The 20,294-nt window shown below is 38.7% G+C and overlaps 1 protein-coding gene across 1 annotated transcript in view; it reads right to left on the minus strand.

The window, feature by feature from the left end:
* Positions 1–20,294, minus strand: part of LOC144240248 (uncharacterized) — a 315,206-nt gene that overhangs the window by 187,325 nt on the left and 107,587 nt on the right. Inside the window, exon 2 of the mRNA XM_077774545.1 lies at positions 12,175–12,265. Coding sequence (XP_077630671.1) covers positions 12,175–12,265 — 91 coding nt within the window. The remainder of the gene's footprint in view (positions 1–12,174; positions 12,266–20,294) is intronic.

The raw sequence follows: 20,294 nt of genomic DNA on the forward strand, positions 1-20,294 counted from the left end.
GCATGGAGGAGGGCACTTGTGGGGATGAGCACTGGGTGTTATGTGGAAACTAATTTGACAATAAACTATTTTTTTAAAAAAAATAATTAAATAAATAAATAAATAAGTAAACAAACAACAACAACAAAAAAGATTTGTGGTGCCTGGGTGGCTCAGTCAGTTAAGCGTCCAACTTCAGCTCAGGTCATGATTTCACAGTTTATGAGTTTGAGTCCCCGGTAGGGCTTTGTGCTGACTATTCAGTCTTGAGCCTGCATCAGATTCTATGTGTGTGTGTGTGTGTGTGTGTGTGTGTGTGTGTCTCTCTGCCAGTCCCCTGCTCGAGCGCGCGCATGAGCGTTATCTCTCCCCTTCTCTCTCTCTCTCTCAAATAAATAAACATTAAAAAAATTTTCATAAAAAAGGATTTCTGATTGGGTGTTTTTAGAGAGGAAATGGGGAGAAATATGTGAAAGCAGTAATGAGAAACGAGGAATACACCTACCCCTACCACCAGGTCAATGGTCCTAGTGCTTTAGGAGAAAAGCAGTCACTATTTGACAGGCTACCAAAAAAAAAAAAGGGACCTTAGAGGACAATCAAGTTTCAGAGTCAAGTAAGAGACTGAAGAGAGGCTGAGAATATATGGGACTTTGCTATCAACAGACTCTGAATTCAGAGAGCACACTAAGTGAGTTTCAGGACTTGGGGAGAGAGAAATGAGTAAGGCAGTGGTTTTCCATTGGACCGCAAGTATTCACATCACCTGGGACCTTGTTAGAAATTCCCATTCTCAAGCCTGACCCCATTCCTCCTAAATCAGAAATTAATTCAGATCCAGCAATCTGTTTTAGTAAACCTTCCAGGTGATTCTGTCGTGCCCGAATCGCGAGTCCCCAGAAACCACCAAGGAGCCGACACCGATGCAAGTACAAAAGGGTCTTTATTATAAGCTCAAGCAGGGGCTCACCCGCCTACCGGTATAGTGGCAAAAAGTTGAAGCCCCGAACAATAGCGAGCAGGGTTTTTAAGGAGTAAGGGATGGGGGTGTTACAGTACGTATAGCATCATCACATAAGCACCAATTACAATTGTACAGCACCCATGGTAACAGTTTTGACCATTCAGTATCTGTGAGATGTTCATTACTTTTGATGGGACCCAATCATAACTTTTGAGAATCCTTTGAAAATGGCCAATTATGAGGTGAGTTCAAAGGGCCCATGTGGGGTTCAGGCAAGCAGTGGGAAATTGGCTAGTTTGTATAAAGTAACTGTCTACAGTTCCCAGCCTTGACTCAGACCACAGGAATGTTTTTTGATTAGCTGACCTGAAGGCGGTCCGAGGATGGCGTTAGCCTTGAGCAATCTGAGGAACTGGGGCTAGTGCAGCCCGAGGTTGGTCTTAATGGAGACCTTAATCTCAAAATGATATTATGTAGGCTCTTCAATTCCAATGTGCAATAAAATTTGAGAACCATTGGAATAAGAGCAGATTCACATGGGCTTAAAGTATAGATGAGGAGGGTGACCCAGGAGTCCAGACATTTTGTGGTAGCTGACATAGTCATGGACAGAGGATATAATGATATTATATCTATATTCAAAACAAATAATGGAGACAAGTCTTGAGTATTGACAAAAGGGGGAAGAATAGCGGGGAATAGCTTTCTGGGACTCCTCACCATAGACTGCCTGGAGGGGCATAAATATAATATTTCCCCATCTCTCACATGAGAGCTTACACCCACCAGTAGCCCGCTCTTTCTCTCTTCCCATTTTGTCTATCTAGATCAGGCTCTTTGGTTACAGGCAACAAAATGGCCCTGTAAATAGCTTAATTTCTTTTTTTAATTCTAAGGATGTAAGGATTCCAAAACAGAAAGCATAATGGTACTGCTAAGAGTTATCTCAATATGTGTGTCTATGTCTGTGAATTTCTAGGATGGTGTAGGTTAAGTAACTACTCTGGTCAGCTACAGTTTGAGATGTGGTAATATTGACATTTTAACAATATTTGTTCTTCCAACCCATGAGTGTGGAATATTTTACCATTTTGTATGTATGTGTCATCTTCAAGTTCTTTCATGAGCTTTCTATAGCTTTCAGTGTATAGATTTTTCACCTTCTTTGGTTAGGTTCCTAGGTATTTTATGGTTTTTGGTGCAATTATAAACAGGATTGATTCCTTGATTTCTCTTTCTGTTGCTTCATTTTTGGTGTATAGAAATGCAACCAATTTCTGTACATTGATTTTATATCCTGAGAATTTGCTGAATTCATGGATCAGTTCTAGCAGTTTTTTGGTAGAATCTTTTGCATTTTCCACATAGAGTATCATGTCATCTGTGAAGAATGAAAGTTTTACCTCCTCCTGGCTGAGTTGGATGACTTTTATTTCTTTGTGTTGTCTGATTGATGAGGTGAGGACTTCCAACACTATGTTGAATAACAGTGGTGAGAATGGACACCCTTGTGGTGTTCCTGACCTTAGAGGGATACCTCAATAACTTTTAAAAACTTTTTTGTGGGTAGCAAATACCCTGAAATTGGAACATATATACTTACATAGCATTTAATTAATTAAAATATTTCCTTTCATTGACTTAAATAAGATAGATCTATTATTCTAGATATTTATAACCCTGGTGTGTGTGTGTGTGTGTGTGTGTGTGTGTGTGTGTGTGTGTGCATATACACATGTATATATTTTGTGTAAGATGCATATGTTTTGCCAACTATATTTGTACCATATGACTTCTATAAATTAGGTTAGAGGTTATTTCACACTTTTGGCATATCACACACCTTCCCAAGATGGATTTTAATTGAGTAAGCCTTTCTACTCTCAGGTTCCCAAGATATTTTATGAAATCTAATTTTCCAAATTTTAGTGATACTTTTCATTCTTCTATAAGTTATTTCTAAAAAACTGCAGGACAAAAGCAGGGACAGAGGTCCTGATATAGCTAGAGCCAAGTGACAAAATAGATTCAAACCATAGTATGAAAACTAAGCTCAGAAGAGACCCTATGTGATCAGTTGTCCATGCCTGTGTTTAAGATCTTTTCCCCTCCTTGCCTCTCTCCCTCCCTCCCCACACTTCTCCCTCCCTGTTCTCGCTTGGTCTGTCCAAATGCCATACTCCTGTGTTTTTTTCTTATTCATTTTCATTACTTGTGATGATATTTTCTCTTTTATGTCTCTGGAAAATATTTGAACAGCATTTGTAATGCTGGGCAAGCTCCTGTTTTTCTGGGTAAAGGCTCAGAGACAACAGTCCAATGGGCTTATGCAGAACAGATATTGAATGTTCTACAGATTTTAAAAAATACAAGTGTCCTACCCTCGTTTTTTAACTCTATGTATCCTTTTCATGAGATATTTAAAGGAAATAAAAGCAGGAATAAAGGGCCTCAAAATACCTGTCCACTTGTGTGGTGGATTTTTTTTTAATGAATTGATCTTGTTGTCATGGCCTATTGATGCTAGACAGAATAGAAGGTATGGCTGTTTCTAACATTTTGATAACATTTTGAATTTGGACATTTCTCTATCCTATTAGAAAAATAACTTGCTCTCAGGATATATTATTTTTGTATTAATGTTAATAAGTGTGGAAAAATGCCACAGAGAATTTCTTAAGTCAGAGTCGTTTTTGTTTTCAGTATTTTTCCACTTTGTTCACTGTTCTCTTATAGAAGTGTAGTGAGGTATGGTGGAACTTGCTCTACTTTGGAATAAATTGAATGTTTGTATCATTTCTGCAAATAGATGAGGTGAACGTAAGCCCCTCAGATCAAGCATTCTTTATAAATACAAACTTTAGGAGCATCTGGGTGGCCCAGTCCATTAAGCTTCTGACTTTGGCTCAGGTTATGATCTCACAGTACTTGTGTTCGAGCCATGCCTCAGGCTCTCTGTTGTTAGCACAGAGCCTGCTTTGGATTCTGTGTCACCCTCTCTCTCTGCCTCTCCCCTACTTGCTCTCTCTCTCAAAGGTAAACATTAAAAAAATTAAAAGGTAAACAGAAACTTTAAAATCTAATACTAAAACAAAGGCTGGCATTTAAATTTTAAATGAATGTTTTCCTTGCTAAGCCCCTCTTCACACATGTAGACACAAACTAACACAGTAAGTTTCCTTTAAATCCCTGACTTTTTACAATGAGATCAGCATGTAGTCTGACCATTCTGATACTACAGATCTGACATCACATGGGGTCAAAATCAATTAAGACTTATTGTGCTGTCAGTTTATTTTTTTATGTCACATTTGTTTAAAACCACAATGCCAGGTATAAATGTTGAATTTAATGTGTACATTTTGCATAGCATACTATTTGCCATGGACCCATGCTCTTCACACAGAAAGCATTCACAGGATGTGAGTGTTCCATCCAATAAGTATATCTAAATTAAGAGGAGTAAACAGAGAGAGAGAGAGTGGAAGGAGGGAGAATAGGTACCAAGTTTTGAGTGCATATAATTTACAGCAGCACTTTATATAGAATAAAAAACTTTATGAATATAAGCAGTGTCTTCGCAGCAGAAATAGAACAAAAAGAGGAAACAGGAAGTGTTAGACAGAAGTCCAGTAGATAGAAGTATTCTATTCCCTCAGGGACTTAGCCAAAGGGATAGGAAGAAGGAGGGGAGAGGTTTGGGGGGAAGGGAGGATGCAAAAAGAGAGAGAAAAAAATAGGGAGTCTCTATTCCAGCAAGGGTCTTTCCTGACTTTCCATTAATCTTCCAGAAATTGACAAAAGGAAGCAAACCAGATGGCCCTTCTTTCCCTCATCCACCATATTCAGCACCAAATCCCACAAAGCCACTGGGGAACCCCGCCCTGACCACCCCTCCACAGCACCTTTGTGCCACAGCCCCAGGCCTCCCTAGCACGCGGCAGCACTGCCACCAGCTCATCACCTCTGTCCTGCATCACTGCAGTCAGCTCCCAACCAGCTGTGTTAGGATTCCTCTACCCCCTCCAGTCCTTTCCTCATCTAGAAGCCATAGTGATTTTCCAAAGTTCAACGCAAATCTCATCATCTCCATCCATTGCCTTCAAGATAAAATCCACATTCCTTATTCTAGCTTATAAAACTCCAGTCTCTTCCACTTCTATCTCTCCAGCCTCATTCCTCGTTTTGGGCTGGGAGGCAGCAGAAATGTTCTATCTTTGTCAGTAGTCCTTACACTAGCTGTACCACTTAGATGACACCATACTCTCCTCACAGCTCTGTACTCCTCTAGTCATTGCTCCTATGGCTCTCCCCTCGTTCCCTCCACCCCTACCCTTGCCTTTCACTTTGCTCGGGCAACTCCCTGAAGACACGGTCCCCAAAAGCAAAGTAACATATCAGAAGAAGAGGCTCCCAAGAAAAATCACTTACGGGCAGAATCTAAATGGAAGTGAATTTGAGGTCCACCCATTTGTGCAGGCATTCTCTTTGGGACACTCTTTTCCTCCCCGTATGAATTACATTCGCATTGGATGACATACGATTAGACCTCAGCCCAAGCATCCAGATGGCGTCCTGCCATTCCCCTGACCAGACTTCAGCCCATAGCCTGGGGTCCGGCTGGCTTTTCCTGACGAGCTGGAACAGTTTACATCATGGAGGCTCTGCAGGGGCTAAATGCTCGGACCTCCACCCTCGGCCTGACAACCTGTCTCAGTGTTGAAAAACAGTTCAAGGTAGCACTTGAGACCAAACGTGTCATTTTCCTTGTCAAAACGAAAGCTGTAAATTTTAAACCTACTGCTTAATGTATCCAGATATTGAACACAGGGACTTTTATCCTCAGCTTAATGGTCTGTCTAAAAACATCAAAAAAGATTACTTAAAAACTCTGAGCCTCAGAGGTCCTATAAAATTACATGAAGCACCCCCCCCATCTTCTCCAAGTTTTAAAAAATTTATTGGAAAACACTTATGCAATATATGAACTCCTTTTTCCTTAGCCCTAGGTTCTAAGGCTATATGCTTGATTGCTGGGGGGTGGTTAAGAAAAGCAATAGGATAAGATGAAATTTTATTAGATTACAATCTAAAATTTTAATAGAGTTTCTGCTTCTGGGAATGGATGGTGAATCTTATTCAGCATCTTCTTGAACAGGGAAAATGTAAAAGGATGAGTTTCCTCCTTTAATATAATGTGACAATAAAAAATGTCAGAGCTTTTTAATTTTTTTTTAAATTCAGATATTTGTAGAGACCTGATGGGAACAGAAAGACAGAAGAAGGTAGAAAGAGAGTTAGAATATAATTATTTCCTCCAATAAAAGAAGAGAGAGGGGTAACAGCAACTGCTAAAATTTTAGAGATGAAGAAATTATAACACTGAACCTTAGTAGCTTTATTAAAAGCTTACCCACAAGTATACAGTAATCTGAGTCCTTAAAAATCCACTCCATAGCCAGAGTGTCTGTGATGCGGTGATATGGCAAAGTTTGCTCTGAAGGTCTTACTGTCATAGCTCTAAAAATTCTTTGTTGACACAAACAGAATCTTTATTGCCTCGAGGCTATAAAGAGATAGGGGTGTTTTGTGTGTAATCATTATCTTCCTGCCCAGAGAAAATTATGAACCATGAAGTTTAGAGGGATCAAGACTGCCTTCAACTGTTGTATTAAATCTAAGGGTTCATACTGTATACTGTTGCCTATTCTAGAGAATGAAGTTGCTAATTAGGGGGACAAGATGTTTGGGAAAATGGAAAGCTTCCAAGTTCCTCCTGAATTCAAAATTTCCAATATTTTTAAAGCACTATAGATTCACAGATGGTAATAGCATCATTCGTTTTACCCACCTTAAGAGTGCTCTCTGATGTATCTGCTTCTGATATAATAACAACTCCATTATAGGCCCCACATTTAAGGTCCTTACTTTAATGCCCCAACATTTTGGTGCCTGTCTGGCTTCCCCACAATGCAGCAGCCTATTTCGGATTACTCCCGGGCAAAGGCAGTATCTAATGGGTTAATGAGGCTGGGCAGTCTCAGCCTGTTAGCAGCTGCTTAAGCAGCAGGCTGGGGAAAGCTCTGTTGATTTTCATTCTTCACTGCTGAGTGATGAAGGGCAACCTACATACTAGAAGTCTAGTCAGGCCACAACCTGCACTCATGTACAAAAAATTTGATTCAATCCATGCCACAGGTCAACAATTACTCCATGATACATGATATAAAGGTAAAGTCAATGCATTTATGGTATATAAGGGACTAAAACCAGAGGGCTTGAGCTTGAGGTTAGCCACTATTTTGATTATTCTTTATTGTGGAAAATTAAGACTGTATCAGATCTGATCTAGAATCTGAATAATTCTTTAATCGATGATTATATGCATCTTGATTAATATTATTGACGCTTTCAGCAGCGGTACCTTTTTTTAGCTAGGCACTTTGGATAAGTGAACTCATTTGGGGATACACAGCCCAAAACTCTACTAGGAAACATAGTACACTGTTTTCTAACAAAAGCATATTTTCAAAGGCTTGATCATTTTAATATGAAAAGAGAGTCAGTCACATAATGTTCTTTTGATACACCCGAAAGAAACCCCTCTTTGTTTGGCTTCCCTGTGTAAAAGAATCACCTGGAAAGCTTGTGAAAAGATCCCTGAGGCCATTCTCCAGAGATTCCAATTCAATAGGTCTGGGGTGGGGTCTGAGAATTTACATTTCTAAAAGACTCCCCGGTGATAATGACCTTGCAGGTCCACCAACCACACTTGGAGCAGCACTGTTCTGGGATACTAATTTCTTATTCTTTCCCAGTCTCCTTTGCTGGATTCTCCTCTTCTCCATGACCTCTATGTCTTACACTTCTACCTTCCCTGAAGAGGCATCTCTTTCAGTTTCAAGACTATAGATCATATCTACAGGCTGATAAATAAAACCTGAGTTGGCCACTGAATTCATGATTGTGTATCTCCTTGCTATTCTACATCTCCCGATTCTCCTCGCAACCCTAAAACCTGGTCCCCTCCAGGGTTTACCAACTCAGCAAATGGCACCAACCCTTGCGAAATTATTCAGGCCAAATCTCTTTAATTCAATCCTTCTTCCCACATCCCACTCCAATCCATCAGTACATGTTGTTGGCTCTTCTTTCATAGTAAATTGGGCCATTTCTTACTACATACTCTGGGCAGGCCACCATCATTTCTAGCCTGGATTATTGCTATTATTTCCCAGCTGATCTCCCCCACTTGTCCCTTGTCCCCTAACCCACTACATTTGTGTAGCAAACAGAGTGATCCTTTAAAATACAAGTCTGTCTGGGGTGCCTGGGTGGCTCAGCTGGTTAAGCGTCCAACTTCGGGTTAGGTCATGATCTCAAGGCTTGTGAGTTCAAACCCCACATCGCACTCTGTGCAGCCCACTCAGAGCCTGGAGCCTGCTTTGGATTCTGTGTCTCCCTCTCTCTCTGCCCCTCCCCTGCTCATGCTTTGTCTCTCTCAAAACTCAATAAACATTTTTTAAAAATTCTTTTTAAACAAAATAAAATACAAGTCACTTCTCATCACGATTCTGCTCTAAACCCTCATAGAACTCAGAATAAAAGGCTGGAGATCTGACAGCACCCCCTAAGGATCTACATGACCCAACCTTGACCTCCCAAACATCCACCCCCTATGCCTGCAGTCTGCCCTTCACTCCTGTGCCCTGGCCATGTTAGTCTCCTTGTTCTTCCTGTCACATACCAAGCCTATTCCTGTCTCAGTGCCTTTGCATGTGCTGTTTCCTCTGCCCAGAAAACTTTCCCCTGGTTATCTACAAGGCTCACTCCTTCCCCCAGCTCGGCTCTCTGCTCAGGTGTCTCCAAAAGGGGCTGCCCTGGCTCCCTCGCTACAAGAGCACTCACAGAGCTCATATGCATCACTCTCCAACTTCCTCACCCTGCTCTGCCCTGTCTGCCTCGGCACTTATCACCCCAATGACTTTTTATGTATTTGCTCATTGCTTGCCTCCCTCAACCAGAATGCAAGCTCCATGAGGGAAGAAATTATTTTTCTATCCACTGCTATATTCACTCTACCAGAAATAGTATCTGGCTTGTTGTGTTCAGTAACTACATGAATACACTGATTGAAAAGTGAACATCTTAGTCTGTCCAAAAAAAATAAACAAACCGATTTTTTTCCCTCTAAAATGAACTAGTTTTTCTTCTCAGCCTCAATCACTTTAAGATGCAACATTTTTGCACTATTGACTTCAAGGGAATTATTTAGAAAATTTTACTGAAGTAAAAATTATCAGAAGACTCCAGTTTTCATTTCACACTCCCTATAAAACTTCAGCAAGCTCACTGCACTCCACGGCTGTTCCCCCACACCCATTTTCCCTTGAGCCCATAGCCCCCCAGAGCATTAGCCTGAGAAACAGTCTCTTTGAGTGACCCTCGGCACAGAGAGAGCTGCTGAGTCTATATATCAAACTGATTGGTCACAGGTGGTCACAATGTGGGACAGAGAATGTAAATTTTTAAACACTGTGGTAACTGCACAGAGTAATACTGCCTGTTTAAAACGCTACCACGGCTAATTAATGCAGCTCAAGAGTTCTCACACTTGATAAATACAAGAGATGGCAAAAGTCTGAGAGTTAGGTAAAGGAACCAGTATGAAAATAGCTTTGGAAAAATATACCGTAGCACACAGCCGCTATTCATCCCTTACAGTGAAAAACTGTATTCGTGCTTAAAATGACTCCTCTCACTAACTTTCCACCCAACTCAATTTAATTTAACTCAATTTAGGTTTAAATGCTTATACTCTGAACTCCACTGTCTTTGAGCTTTTTAAAGAGTAATGACATTGATAGTTGAACCTGTGGACCATGTTGCATGTTTTCTAATGTTATTTGTTGGGCTGCAGCTTGCAATGAAAAGCAAGTATTAAAAAAAATAATAAATGCGTGTGGAGATTAGAGTCCACATTTTGAAATGTCAGTAAATACAGTATTTATGTGACAGATCATAGTGACTTGTAAAAGGCAGCCATATGTGTATCAAACTCTCAGTCTTCCTAATGTTTTTTCTTTAAAAATCTTTTATTTTTAAATCCGAAGAAAACAGCACTGAACGAGAACTATCGTTCAGACTTTTTGAGGAATTCAAGCTAAAATCTGACCTCCTCAGCCCACGGATTTTTCTCTTTCAAAGAGAAACTAGGGGAACATTTCCAGTCTGTGCGCTACTGTCATATCACAACATTTAGGGCAATAGAAAGATTTAAGAAAAAGAAATCAAGGATAGAACATTAGAGTCTTTAATGTACTGATTCACTACTTAGCAGTGCCTAGAGGTAGTTTGCCGTGTACTTTCACCATTAACAGAATTTTACATGCCTAGGTCACTTTCCTTTGATCCCAAAGAAGTCTTAAAGCATTGAACAAACAACAGACTTGAGGCTACATCCCTGAAAGACAGCCACTTCTGGGGAGTAGAGGTGGTCTCTGACATAGCAACAGAACACGCAGGACAATTTCAAACAAAGAACAAAAGCAACCGATGGTCCTTCTGAAAACCGCCAAAGATGTTAAGTGTTTTCAGAGAGTGAAATCAAACACAACAGCAGAAGGCCTGTGGAGAATTTTCCTAGGAGATGAAACCTCCTCGTAAAAGTGATTAAGCCCTTAGTGGTCATCACAGACCTCCAAATTCCATGGTCCCATATACATAAACCACATCTCCAAATGCTCTGAAATTATATCTCAGGCATAAGCTTTCTTTTGTTCCGATGCCAGTTTGTAAGAGATCTTCACATGAACAAAAGCGTCTGTCTTTACAATAACCATCTTTCTTTAGAAAAGGCAAGCAATATACTTTTGGGATGCCAAGTCACACAATAGAGGAAACCAAATAATTCCAGGGAGGTTTGATGAGCCCTCAGCAAATCCTACAACAATTCTAGTCATCTGTCATTCAGGAAGTGTCTCAAAAAGAATTGTGTGGCATTGCTACTGTCTATTACCTGTAATGTTCCGTTTGGTTCACTTGAGATTTTTTTTAAAAAATATATAATGAATGCATTCAATAATTGTTTGAATTGCTGCTGTGCGTTCTGTCATAAATGGTTTATGGATAACCATCAATTGGTTCTGCTCATCAGTCTAACAAGTTCAATGTACTACTCAGAGCAAAGGATGACTATTTATTTAACAGCTCTTGGCAGGAAAATTTGTTGCATGCCACAACTTTACAAAGAACATTAAAATCAATGACAATTTATAAACCAAAGGCTGGGAATTATGCTTTGGATTCCCATAATTCATCAGAATAAAGCTGTCAGATACCTTTTATTATAAATTAATAGCATGTTGTCTAAGAGCGCTGTGGAACAGATGTTTAGCCAGTTCGGTACTGACATCTAGTGGACAATGAACAATATTCCCCCATTTTCTCCCAACTGGATTTTCCCATTTTTCATAAAAGATGTTCGTTGTCGCTGCATCCGTCAGATTTTTTAACATTTTTTAACAAGAAATTGTACATGAGTTCAACTTTTGTGCATTTGTGTTTGAGCTAACCAAATGTCACAAGTTTGAACTTCTAGGGATCATCATTGGCAATATGTACTTAACACAATTTAAAACTACTCAATAACCTTTTTAAAAAAATGTTTTAAAAACAACTGAAAAATATCCTTGTACACTAGCAACCTCATATAACTTAAATGTTTTAGTATTCTTTCATGCTTGGGGACTTAATTACTTCTTATTTTCTACTATTAAATTAACTGTGCTATATTAAAGCAGCAACTTCCAACTCCAATGCTCTCATAAAGAAATAGAACTATAGTTCTAAATATAGCTCTAAAATAAACATTTACTTAGCTTATATATGATTACAAGTTAGGGTTTAACTTAATTATTATTAAATTTTCTCTCCACTTTAATGTTATTTATGAATGGCTGATACATTGCAAAAACAGAGAGAAAGATTGAGAGAAAGACTACTTATATGCACTGTTTGTGAATTTTGCTCTTTAAACAGTATTTTCAGGTTGGTCTGCACAATAATATTCCACAGTCATTAACATATTTAAAAACTGAAAAATATCCTCATGCACTAGCGACCTCACAGGTACACAGTCTTAGCAAAGGTATCCCCTGGGGCAGGGCTAGGATTTTTTTCATGCCCCTAATAAAGGACAAATCGGAGGCTGTCCATACGTTCCATGTTACCTGATCTAGACCCACGCTGGACTGGACTTTCCAGGGGATTAAAGAGGTTACTGAGGGCACTCTCTTCAGAGACTTTTGGAATGCAGAATACCTGAAAGTGAAGAAAACAGAAATGAAACCAATGTTCACCATGTACCTGCTTCTGTGTCTCGCACTATGATAAGCACTTCACATAAGAGATTAATGGAGTATGAGTCAGGGATGAAAATTAGTGGTCCAATCCGATATCCCTGAAAAAATGGCATGTGTTCCAAGATCAGCATCAAGCTGGTATTTCCAGAAGAGAAGGGATAATACCTCTTTCTAACTTGATTATTATTGGGAGACAACTGGTAAAACTCAACCAAAATCATAATATCCTCCATTCCACTTTACTGAACCATAAAATGGTGCGAATGGTATATGAAACCACCTTATAAATTTTGTGAAGTTTATAAAATTTATTTTAGGTTACTTTGAAAGCAGTGCATTACAATTATTTTGGAAGGCCTATGTGATCATTATGAAGGTGAATAAATAGAACAGAACACAATATCCTCCTGCAATAAAGAGAAACCAACTTCAGGAGTTCTTTGTGTGAAAGTGGGGGGTAAACCTGCTTAAAGCATAAACCCACAATTTTTTATAGAGTAATGTAAAAGGAGCTATTTCAGGATTTTCATGGTTTTCTTATTTAGGAGACTCTATAATCCAATCACAACCTTCAGATCTCTGTTTGAACATCTTTCTAAACAAGCGTTTAGCAAGTCATTAAAATAAAGACGTTGCATGAATAAGGACAACTGAGCAGCATTTTACCAACTAACATGCCCTCTCAATGGGCAGCATTTTTGTATTACTAAAAGAAAAAGTAGGCTGCCTTCTGCCATCATGAATTACTAACTTCAGTTCTTTTCATGAAAGAACCCTCATCACACGCATATCAGTCTTTACTTAACATTCTCTTATTTTTAAAATAATTTTCAACTCTCTAATCATTCTTTTTTATTTCTTAATGTTTTATTTATTTCTGAGAGAGAGAGCGTGAGCAGGGGAGGGTCAGAGAAAAAGGGAGGTACAGAATCTGAAGCAGTCTCCAGGCTCTGAGTAAGCTGTCAACACAGAGCCTGATGCAGGGCTCGAAACCAAGAACCATGAGAAAATGACCTGAGCCAAAGTCGGACACTTAACCGACTGAGCCACCCAGGAGGCCCCTCTCTAATCATTCTAAATCCCATATTCTCATCCAAGCTAAGGGCCAACACTAACTCCTATTTAGATATATTTCCAAGATCCCCGTTGATGGAGAAATCCACAAATGCTCGTGCATAACTGTCACATTCAGCTCTGGAAGCAGTAAGAAAAGTAGATCATAGAAGGCAAGGACTAGGAGCCAGATAGATTGGACATTCAAAAGCTGAACAGTGAGGGAAATGCAGATCTAGAAGCTTAGGGTGGGTGTTTTAACTTAAGAAGGAAATACATTGAGTACAATAAAAAATCCTCTTAGTGTGGAAAGGACAACCAGCAAATGGGACCCGACCCATAGGTCTCGAAAGAAACATCATGTGGAGGAGACTCAAGCTGAACTTTAATCCTAGGAAAAGTCAGTACCCCTTCAAATACTCCCCACTGTGCAGACAAGTCAGGGCCCAAAAGTCAGGCACCAAGAGAACGAGACATCCACAAAGGGCAACTTCCTCCTGATTAACATAGGGTCAAGTTATTACAGTCATAATAATTTTTATTAAAACTACCCTTATTATTTTAGGTTGTGACTAAAATAGTTAAAATCATTACACATTAGGTCTGGATGGGGCCTCAAAGAATATTTAGTGCAATTCCTTGGCCTCAGACCAAGAAAAGAGCCTCAGAGAGGTTAGGGGCATTCAGAAGTCAATAATACAATAACTAAGTGCCATCATAATATGGAATAGGAGGTCATTACAGCTGAGACTCAGGAAGTCATCAGGCCCAGGAAAGATTCAGGGCCGGGGGTTGGGGGGTGAGGTAAGGCTGGGAGTAAAGACTAGGGGATGACCACCAGAATAGAGAAGATCTGTCCCAGAAAAGCACGGTCAAGCAGAGTTGAAATTCCCAAATAAGGGGAGAAGGCATGAGCAAGAACACACCCAGGTGCCCAAAACCAGAACCAGGCTATATATCAGAACTCAAGTAGTCAACTGAGAAATCAAGATAAGCAATAGAAGAAAGGAAAGCAGAACAATGTAGATGAATAAGAACCCAGAGATCCACAAAGGATAAAAGACAGTCAGGCTCACCATCAAAATTCAGATTTCAGCCCCCCCTTAAATCCCACTCAGAAAGTAAGGTATTCTAACTCAGGTTCAGAGATTCTATATGGTTCTCTGAAGACAGGAGTCAATTCTGGCCCAGCTAACTTGACAGATTTGAGCTGGTTATAGAAGCAGCTGGATTAGGTAATAAGTATGTGGGCCAGAATGTCAAGGGGGCAGACCCTTACTATGCCTATGTTAGTTGAATGTACTATAGATACCTGAAGCCATGAATCAATCAGATGTGTGATTTATACATGTGCACAAGGTATTTGTACACCCATGCACAGACCACAATCAGGAGACGTTCCATGTGTATTTCATCACCTTATTTCCTTCCCCTTCAACTTTCAGTCATTTTACTGTTTGCTAATAGTCTTTCTACCACAGATTCCACAAAGTACTTTAAAATTATTTTCCTGAGTAAATTTACATCTTCTATTTATTTTTCAACTTTGTTTATAAAAATGTCTACTTTAAAATGTCATTTCCTAAAGAGCCAGGGTACATATTTATTTAATAAATGTTTATGCTTCTTTTGAATCTGCTTTGTATTCTGTGTCCAACTAGGGGCGCAAGAAAAAGACATGTGGTGAATTCAAATCAGTCTGCTTTCCAGTTGAGAATTTTGTATCTAAAGAGTTTGAATCTTACCTAAACACACCAGAAACCATCTTTTTACTATGTATTTTAAAAACTGAGTAAACTGTAACGATGAAAAATAAAATTGCATCTATAGGAATTTTTAACTGAATAATTTCAGGTCTGTGACTAACAGAAGGAAAGAATCTGGGTGGTTGATAAATCAATGTATTTAATCAATGATTTATAGTTAATTGACTTAAGTCCCTTCTTCAATCTATCACTAAGACTTTTATCTTTGAATTTCAGAATGAAAAGCTAAACTATTATCTGGAGAAATGGGTGAACATGGGGGGCCAATTGAAAACTCCAACAGTTTTCTATGTATTTCTTTTGATATTTTATCAGTAAGGTTTTAATAGCTACATAAGAACCGCATGTTGATGTTATGTGATAGTCCCAAGCAGAGATATCAATGACTGTAACTGATGAAATAACTAAATATCAACAGTAAAAGGACCTCCAGGATGGTAGAAAAGAACATCACAGAGGGGGGAAAGTGAGTTGCTGGCCAACATGTAAACAAGAATTTGACTCTGTTTATTTCTTCCTTCCTTCAGATATATTGGAGAATTGCTTTGTGCTTTGTACCTCTCACGGTCCAATTTAATATCTTCCTGTGTTTTTAGAAGACGGTTTATGAAATTTATTGGAATATTTCCAGAAAGAGAATAAGAGACAGAGAAAGAGAGAGGAAGGAAGGAAGGAAGGAAAGGAGAGAGGGAGGAGGGGAGGAAAGCAGGAAGGGAAGGAGGAAGGAACAGAAAGGAAAGGAAAGCAAAGGAAAGGAAACTCGCAGGAATATAAGGCTCAATACATAATAATGACCTTGCAAAAGCTTTCTAAGGCCCCCGCTCCTGTCTTAAGTTCCATTATTTTGTTATTATAAGGATTTCATCAAAATAGTGGTCCTTGAGAATAAAGAGTTTTGTTTTGCCCCAAAATCAGAATATCAGAGAAAGAGCAGGGCAAATTTCCCTGAACTCTTGTGTCTATTTTATCTCCTTCAGAGACTACAAAGCTGATCAAGAGAATTTTGGAAGCACGATAACAAAAGACCCATCACTGGGCAGGTTGGTAAGACCTCTCCTGTAGCACACCATAGCAACAGCATTGCTCAGGTATATTCTCACTAATTGTGAAGTAAAGGAAATTACTGGAAAAATGAGGGTTTGAGACCCATGTATGGTTGTTGCGTGTTGCACAAAGCCAAAGAACGTACTAAGACCCCTTCAGCTTTGAAACTACTGTGGGCTCTCAGTCAGTAGTGTGCACTCAGAAACTACTGAGGTCTCTCAGACAAGTAGCAGAGCAGATTGTACCCATCTCCTCCCCAGACTCTCTTAGGTTGCTTAGGAAAAAGTTAAAAGCTTCATCCTTATTCTATGAAACCTAAACATGGAAATTCCCAAGCTGCCTTGCTTCCCACCTCTGAGGTGTACCCATGCCTCAGCAGTGTGTTAGATAAATGCTACTCAGTATATGGGTGAATTTTTTGATTTGCTATGAACATGACCTATAGATAACTGTCTACATCAGCATTGTCCAGGGTGGCCTCAGGGAGCAGAAACTGAATCTCTATATAGACATATCTGGCTTTTTAAAAATCTAATATATAAAAATGCCGGCAAAGATAAATCTTTGCATCAGAAGACATCTCAGAGATCATTTTGTCTAAATTCCTCATTTTATAGATTCATTTATTCATTCATCTGACACATTAATCAATTAATTAATTAATCCCAGAATTTCCTAAAGACTTTAAATGACTTGCTCAGGGAAATGAAATATGTGTTCAGTGTTGCACAGAAATTTAAAGAGAGTTTAAGATACTATCTGGTACCATTTATATGTGGAATCTAAAAACATAAAATACAAGCTGATCTCAGAGAATAGAATGGTGGTTGCCAGGGCTGGAGAAAGGGGGAAATAATATGTCAAAGGGTACAGACTTTCAGTTAGAAGATGAATAAATTCTGAGGATCTAATGTACAGTATGGTGACTACAGTTAGTTATATGGTACTGTATACTTGAAGTTTGCTACAGTAGATCTTAAATGTTCTCACCACATACACATACAAGGTGTATAATATAATGTGTATAATATAATGATATTCATTATATATATATTCAATTCTATTTGTCAATTATTCCTCAGTGAAGCTGGAAAAAATTTTTAACAAAGAGAGTTTGAGTTTTCCTAAATTATCATCCATGTTGTTTCAACTCTTCCAACATTGAGAAGTGATTAATGGTATGTCCATGCCAATCACACCAAAGCAAAATATTAGAAACATTTAGTTCCCCAGTAACACTCCTTAAGGAGACTCTCTATATTCTTTCGCCTTCTAAATTCATCATAGTTCCTCTTTTTTCTCAGTGGCAAAATCAGTGTGAAATTAATCATATAGACCCAGGGCAGTAAACTTTTTCTGTAAAGGGCTAGATACTTTAGGTTTGCAGATCATACAGTCTCCATCTCAGCTACACAACTCTGTCATGCNATAGTTGTATTTTAATAAAACCTTATTTTAACAAACAGTTTGAGGGCTGGATTTGGCTCACAGACTGTAGTTTGCTGACCCCTGTTATAGGATATTACCTAGGTATATAGCAGCTAACTTACCATCTTTCTTAGAAGATAAATTCCCTTTTCCTACCATTAAATTTATCATCTCTTAATGAAATCCTTAACTAGTGCTCTCCAATAAAACTTACTGCCATAATGGAAATGTTCTATTATCTATGCTATCCAATATTATTACCATTAGCCACATGTGGCTAATGGGCATTTGACATATGACTAGGCAACTAAGGGACAGAATTTTAAATTTTTTTTAATTTTTATTAATTTGAATTTAAATAGTCATATGTGGCTAAAGGCTACTCTGTTGAACAATACAGTTTTAAGGAGTAACAAAGACTAGCAGACCTATTTTAGATAGATCCAAAATACTGGAAAGTTTATTGTTTCCTCAAATCACAATGTGTAGATAGGTACTTCTATCATTATGCCTATAGCCAGCCCTGGGCATTTCAAAGGCATTCTTTTGTTTTGTTTTGTTGAACAAAATAATGCTTTTAGATAACTCTCCAAGAATTAAAAAAATTTTAATTGTAAACTTTGTATTTTTTTAATTTTTTTTTTTAATTTTTGAGAGAGAGATAAAGACAGTATGAGCAGGCGAGGGTCCTCAAGTGTAGTTCTTACCCCTTACTCTGTCCCTAACTGATCTATTACAACCTAACCAGATTCTATAATCTATCACAGAGGGCTTTCTACTTGGTTCATTTCGATGTTGTGTGGATTTTAGGAGGACATACATGACAAACTCTCCTAACCAACCTCCACTCCGCAAACTGCCGACTGAGTGGACCTCCATTCCTTCTCTCACCCTTCCTGGTCAATGCCCACAGCACACTGATTGTGCAGCTAGTGGGCTTGATGTGTGCTTGCCAGGCTGCATTTGTTCCCCATCCTGTGTCAGTTGTATTTATTCTAATTATGTAAATTAATAAAAATAAACCATTTGAAATATGTGTGAAAAGAGATATCTCTTCGAAAACTAAATTGAATGTTTGAAGACTTCATAAAAGCTAGTTGCAAGAAGAAACAAAGAGTAAAAAGCTAGGTGAGAAGAGACCATTGCAAAAGATTGTAGTATGGTGATGTGTGCTTCATAACCATTTAGAAGGTTTCCATATCGCTTCATGAAAATCTTTAATTTCTCTCCACTTTAAATAAACCAAAATTGCATGCTGGAATAATGGATGCTTTAGAGAAGAAATGCCAGGCAGAACTCTAATCAACAAATCCATACTCGATGAAGAGCCTTGCCTCTGCATCAAAATGTTGGTAAATTAATGCACATTTAAATGTTTTAAGCTATAATAAAATGTTTAAGATACACGTCTCACTTTTATGAGCCTGGTTTACACCACCTTTTTCAACTGATCAACCACTACCAGTCTCAGTTACATCAGATAAGAGGACTTCTAATGTATTCTATTCACAATAATTTTATTTAAATAAAGGTTTTTAAAGTTTTGTATACTAGGGGCACCTGGGTGGCTCAGCTGGTTGGGCGTCCACCTTCAGCTCAGGTCACAATCTCACGGTCCATGAGTTTGATCCCTGCATCAGGATCTGTACTGACAGCCCAGAGCCCAGAACCTGCTTCAGGTTCTCTATCTTCCTCCCTCTCTGCCCCTCCTGCACTCACACTCGGTCTCCCTCACTTTCTCCAAAATAAATTTTAAAAATTTAATAAATAAAGTTTTTATGCTAGATTAGCCTTTCAGGGGCTAGCAATCCTTTTATCCAATCATCCTTATAAAAGAATTTTATTATAATAAATACAATATATATATTACTGGGAGAATTAAAAAAAATGTTGGAAACTTGAAAAAGACTTTCCTGTATAGTCAGGAACTGAGGAAAGGTAATCACACTACGGCTCAAAGATTTTATCGTCAGCATCTGCTGTAGATACAACAACACAATCCTGTTGCAACATTGCTGTAGATAGAGCAGACTGTCGCAGTACTACTAGAGGCACACAATACTGCTGTAGATCAGCAACACAATACAACGCAATTCTGTATTGTGTATTTCTGGGTATTTGTCTGAGGATTTGAAGTGTAGACCATTTAAGACTCAAGTGAATTCTCTGACACTGTTAGCCACTTGCTATATAGAGACTGCTGGCCATCTCTTCCTGAAACCTGCTTCAGATTCTGTGTCTCCCTCTCTCTCTGACCCTCCCCTGCTCATGCTGTCTCTCTCTCTCTCTCTCTCTCAGAAATAAATAAAAACAGTAAAAAATTTTTAAAAACTATATCCTGTTGTTTAAGCCACCTTGTCTGTGGTAATTTATTATGGCAGCCCTAGCAGTCTCATATACCACACTTCCCGAATTTGACTAGTTATGACCTTGCACAGCCTTGATCTTGAAGGTTAAATGGTAGTGAAATTCTTATTTCTCCATGGTCTTTTCCAGATTGCTACAATCAGGGAGATCTTCTCTTGATACCTTCTTTCTCTAGTGCTTGGCATTGATATTGGCACCTGGGGTGATAAGAATCCATGACCTCAAAGAGTTTACATTCCAGTTGGGGGTAACATATAAGGTAGGGGAGATAGATGAAAAACAGTAAGCATAATAATCAAGTAAATTACATATGTTAGAAGATGCTACGCA

Source organism: Crocuta crocuta, unplaced genomic scaffold (genome assembly GCF_008692635.1).
Source record: "Crocuta crocuta isolate KB4526 unplaced genomic scaffold, BGI_CrCroc_1.0 scaffold176, whole genome shotgun sequence".
Taxonomy (NCBI): Eukaryota; Metazoa; Chordata; class Mammalia; order Carnivora; family Hyaenidae; genus Crocuta; species Crocuta crocuta.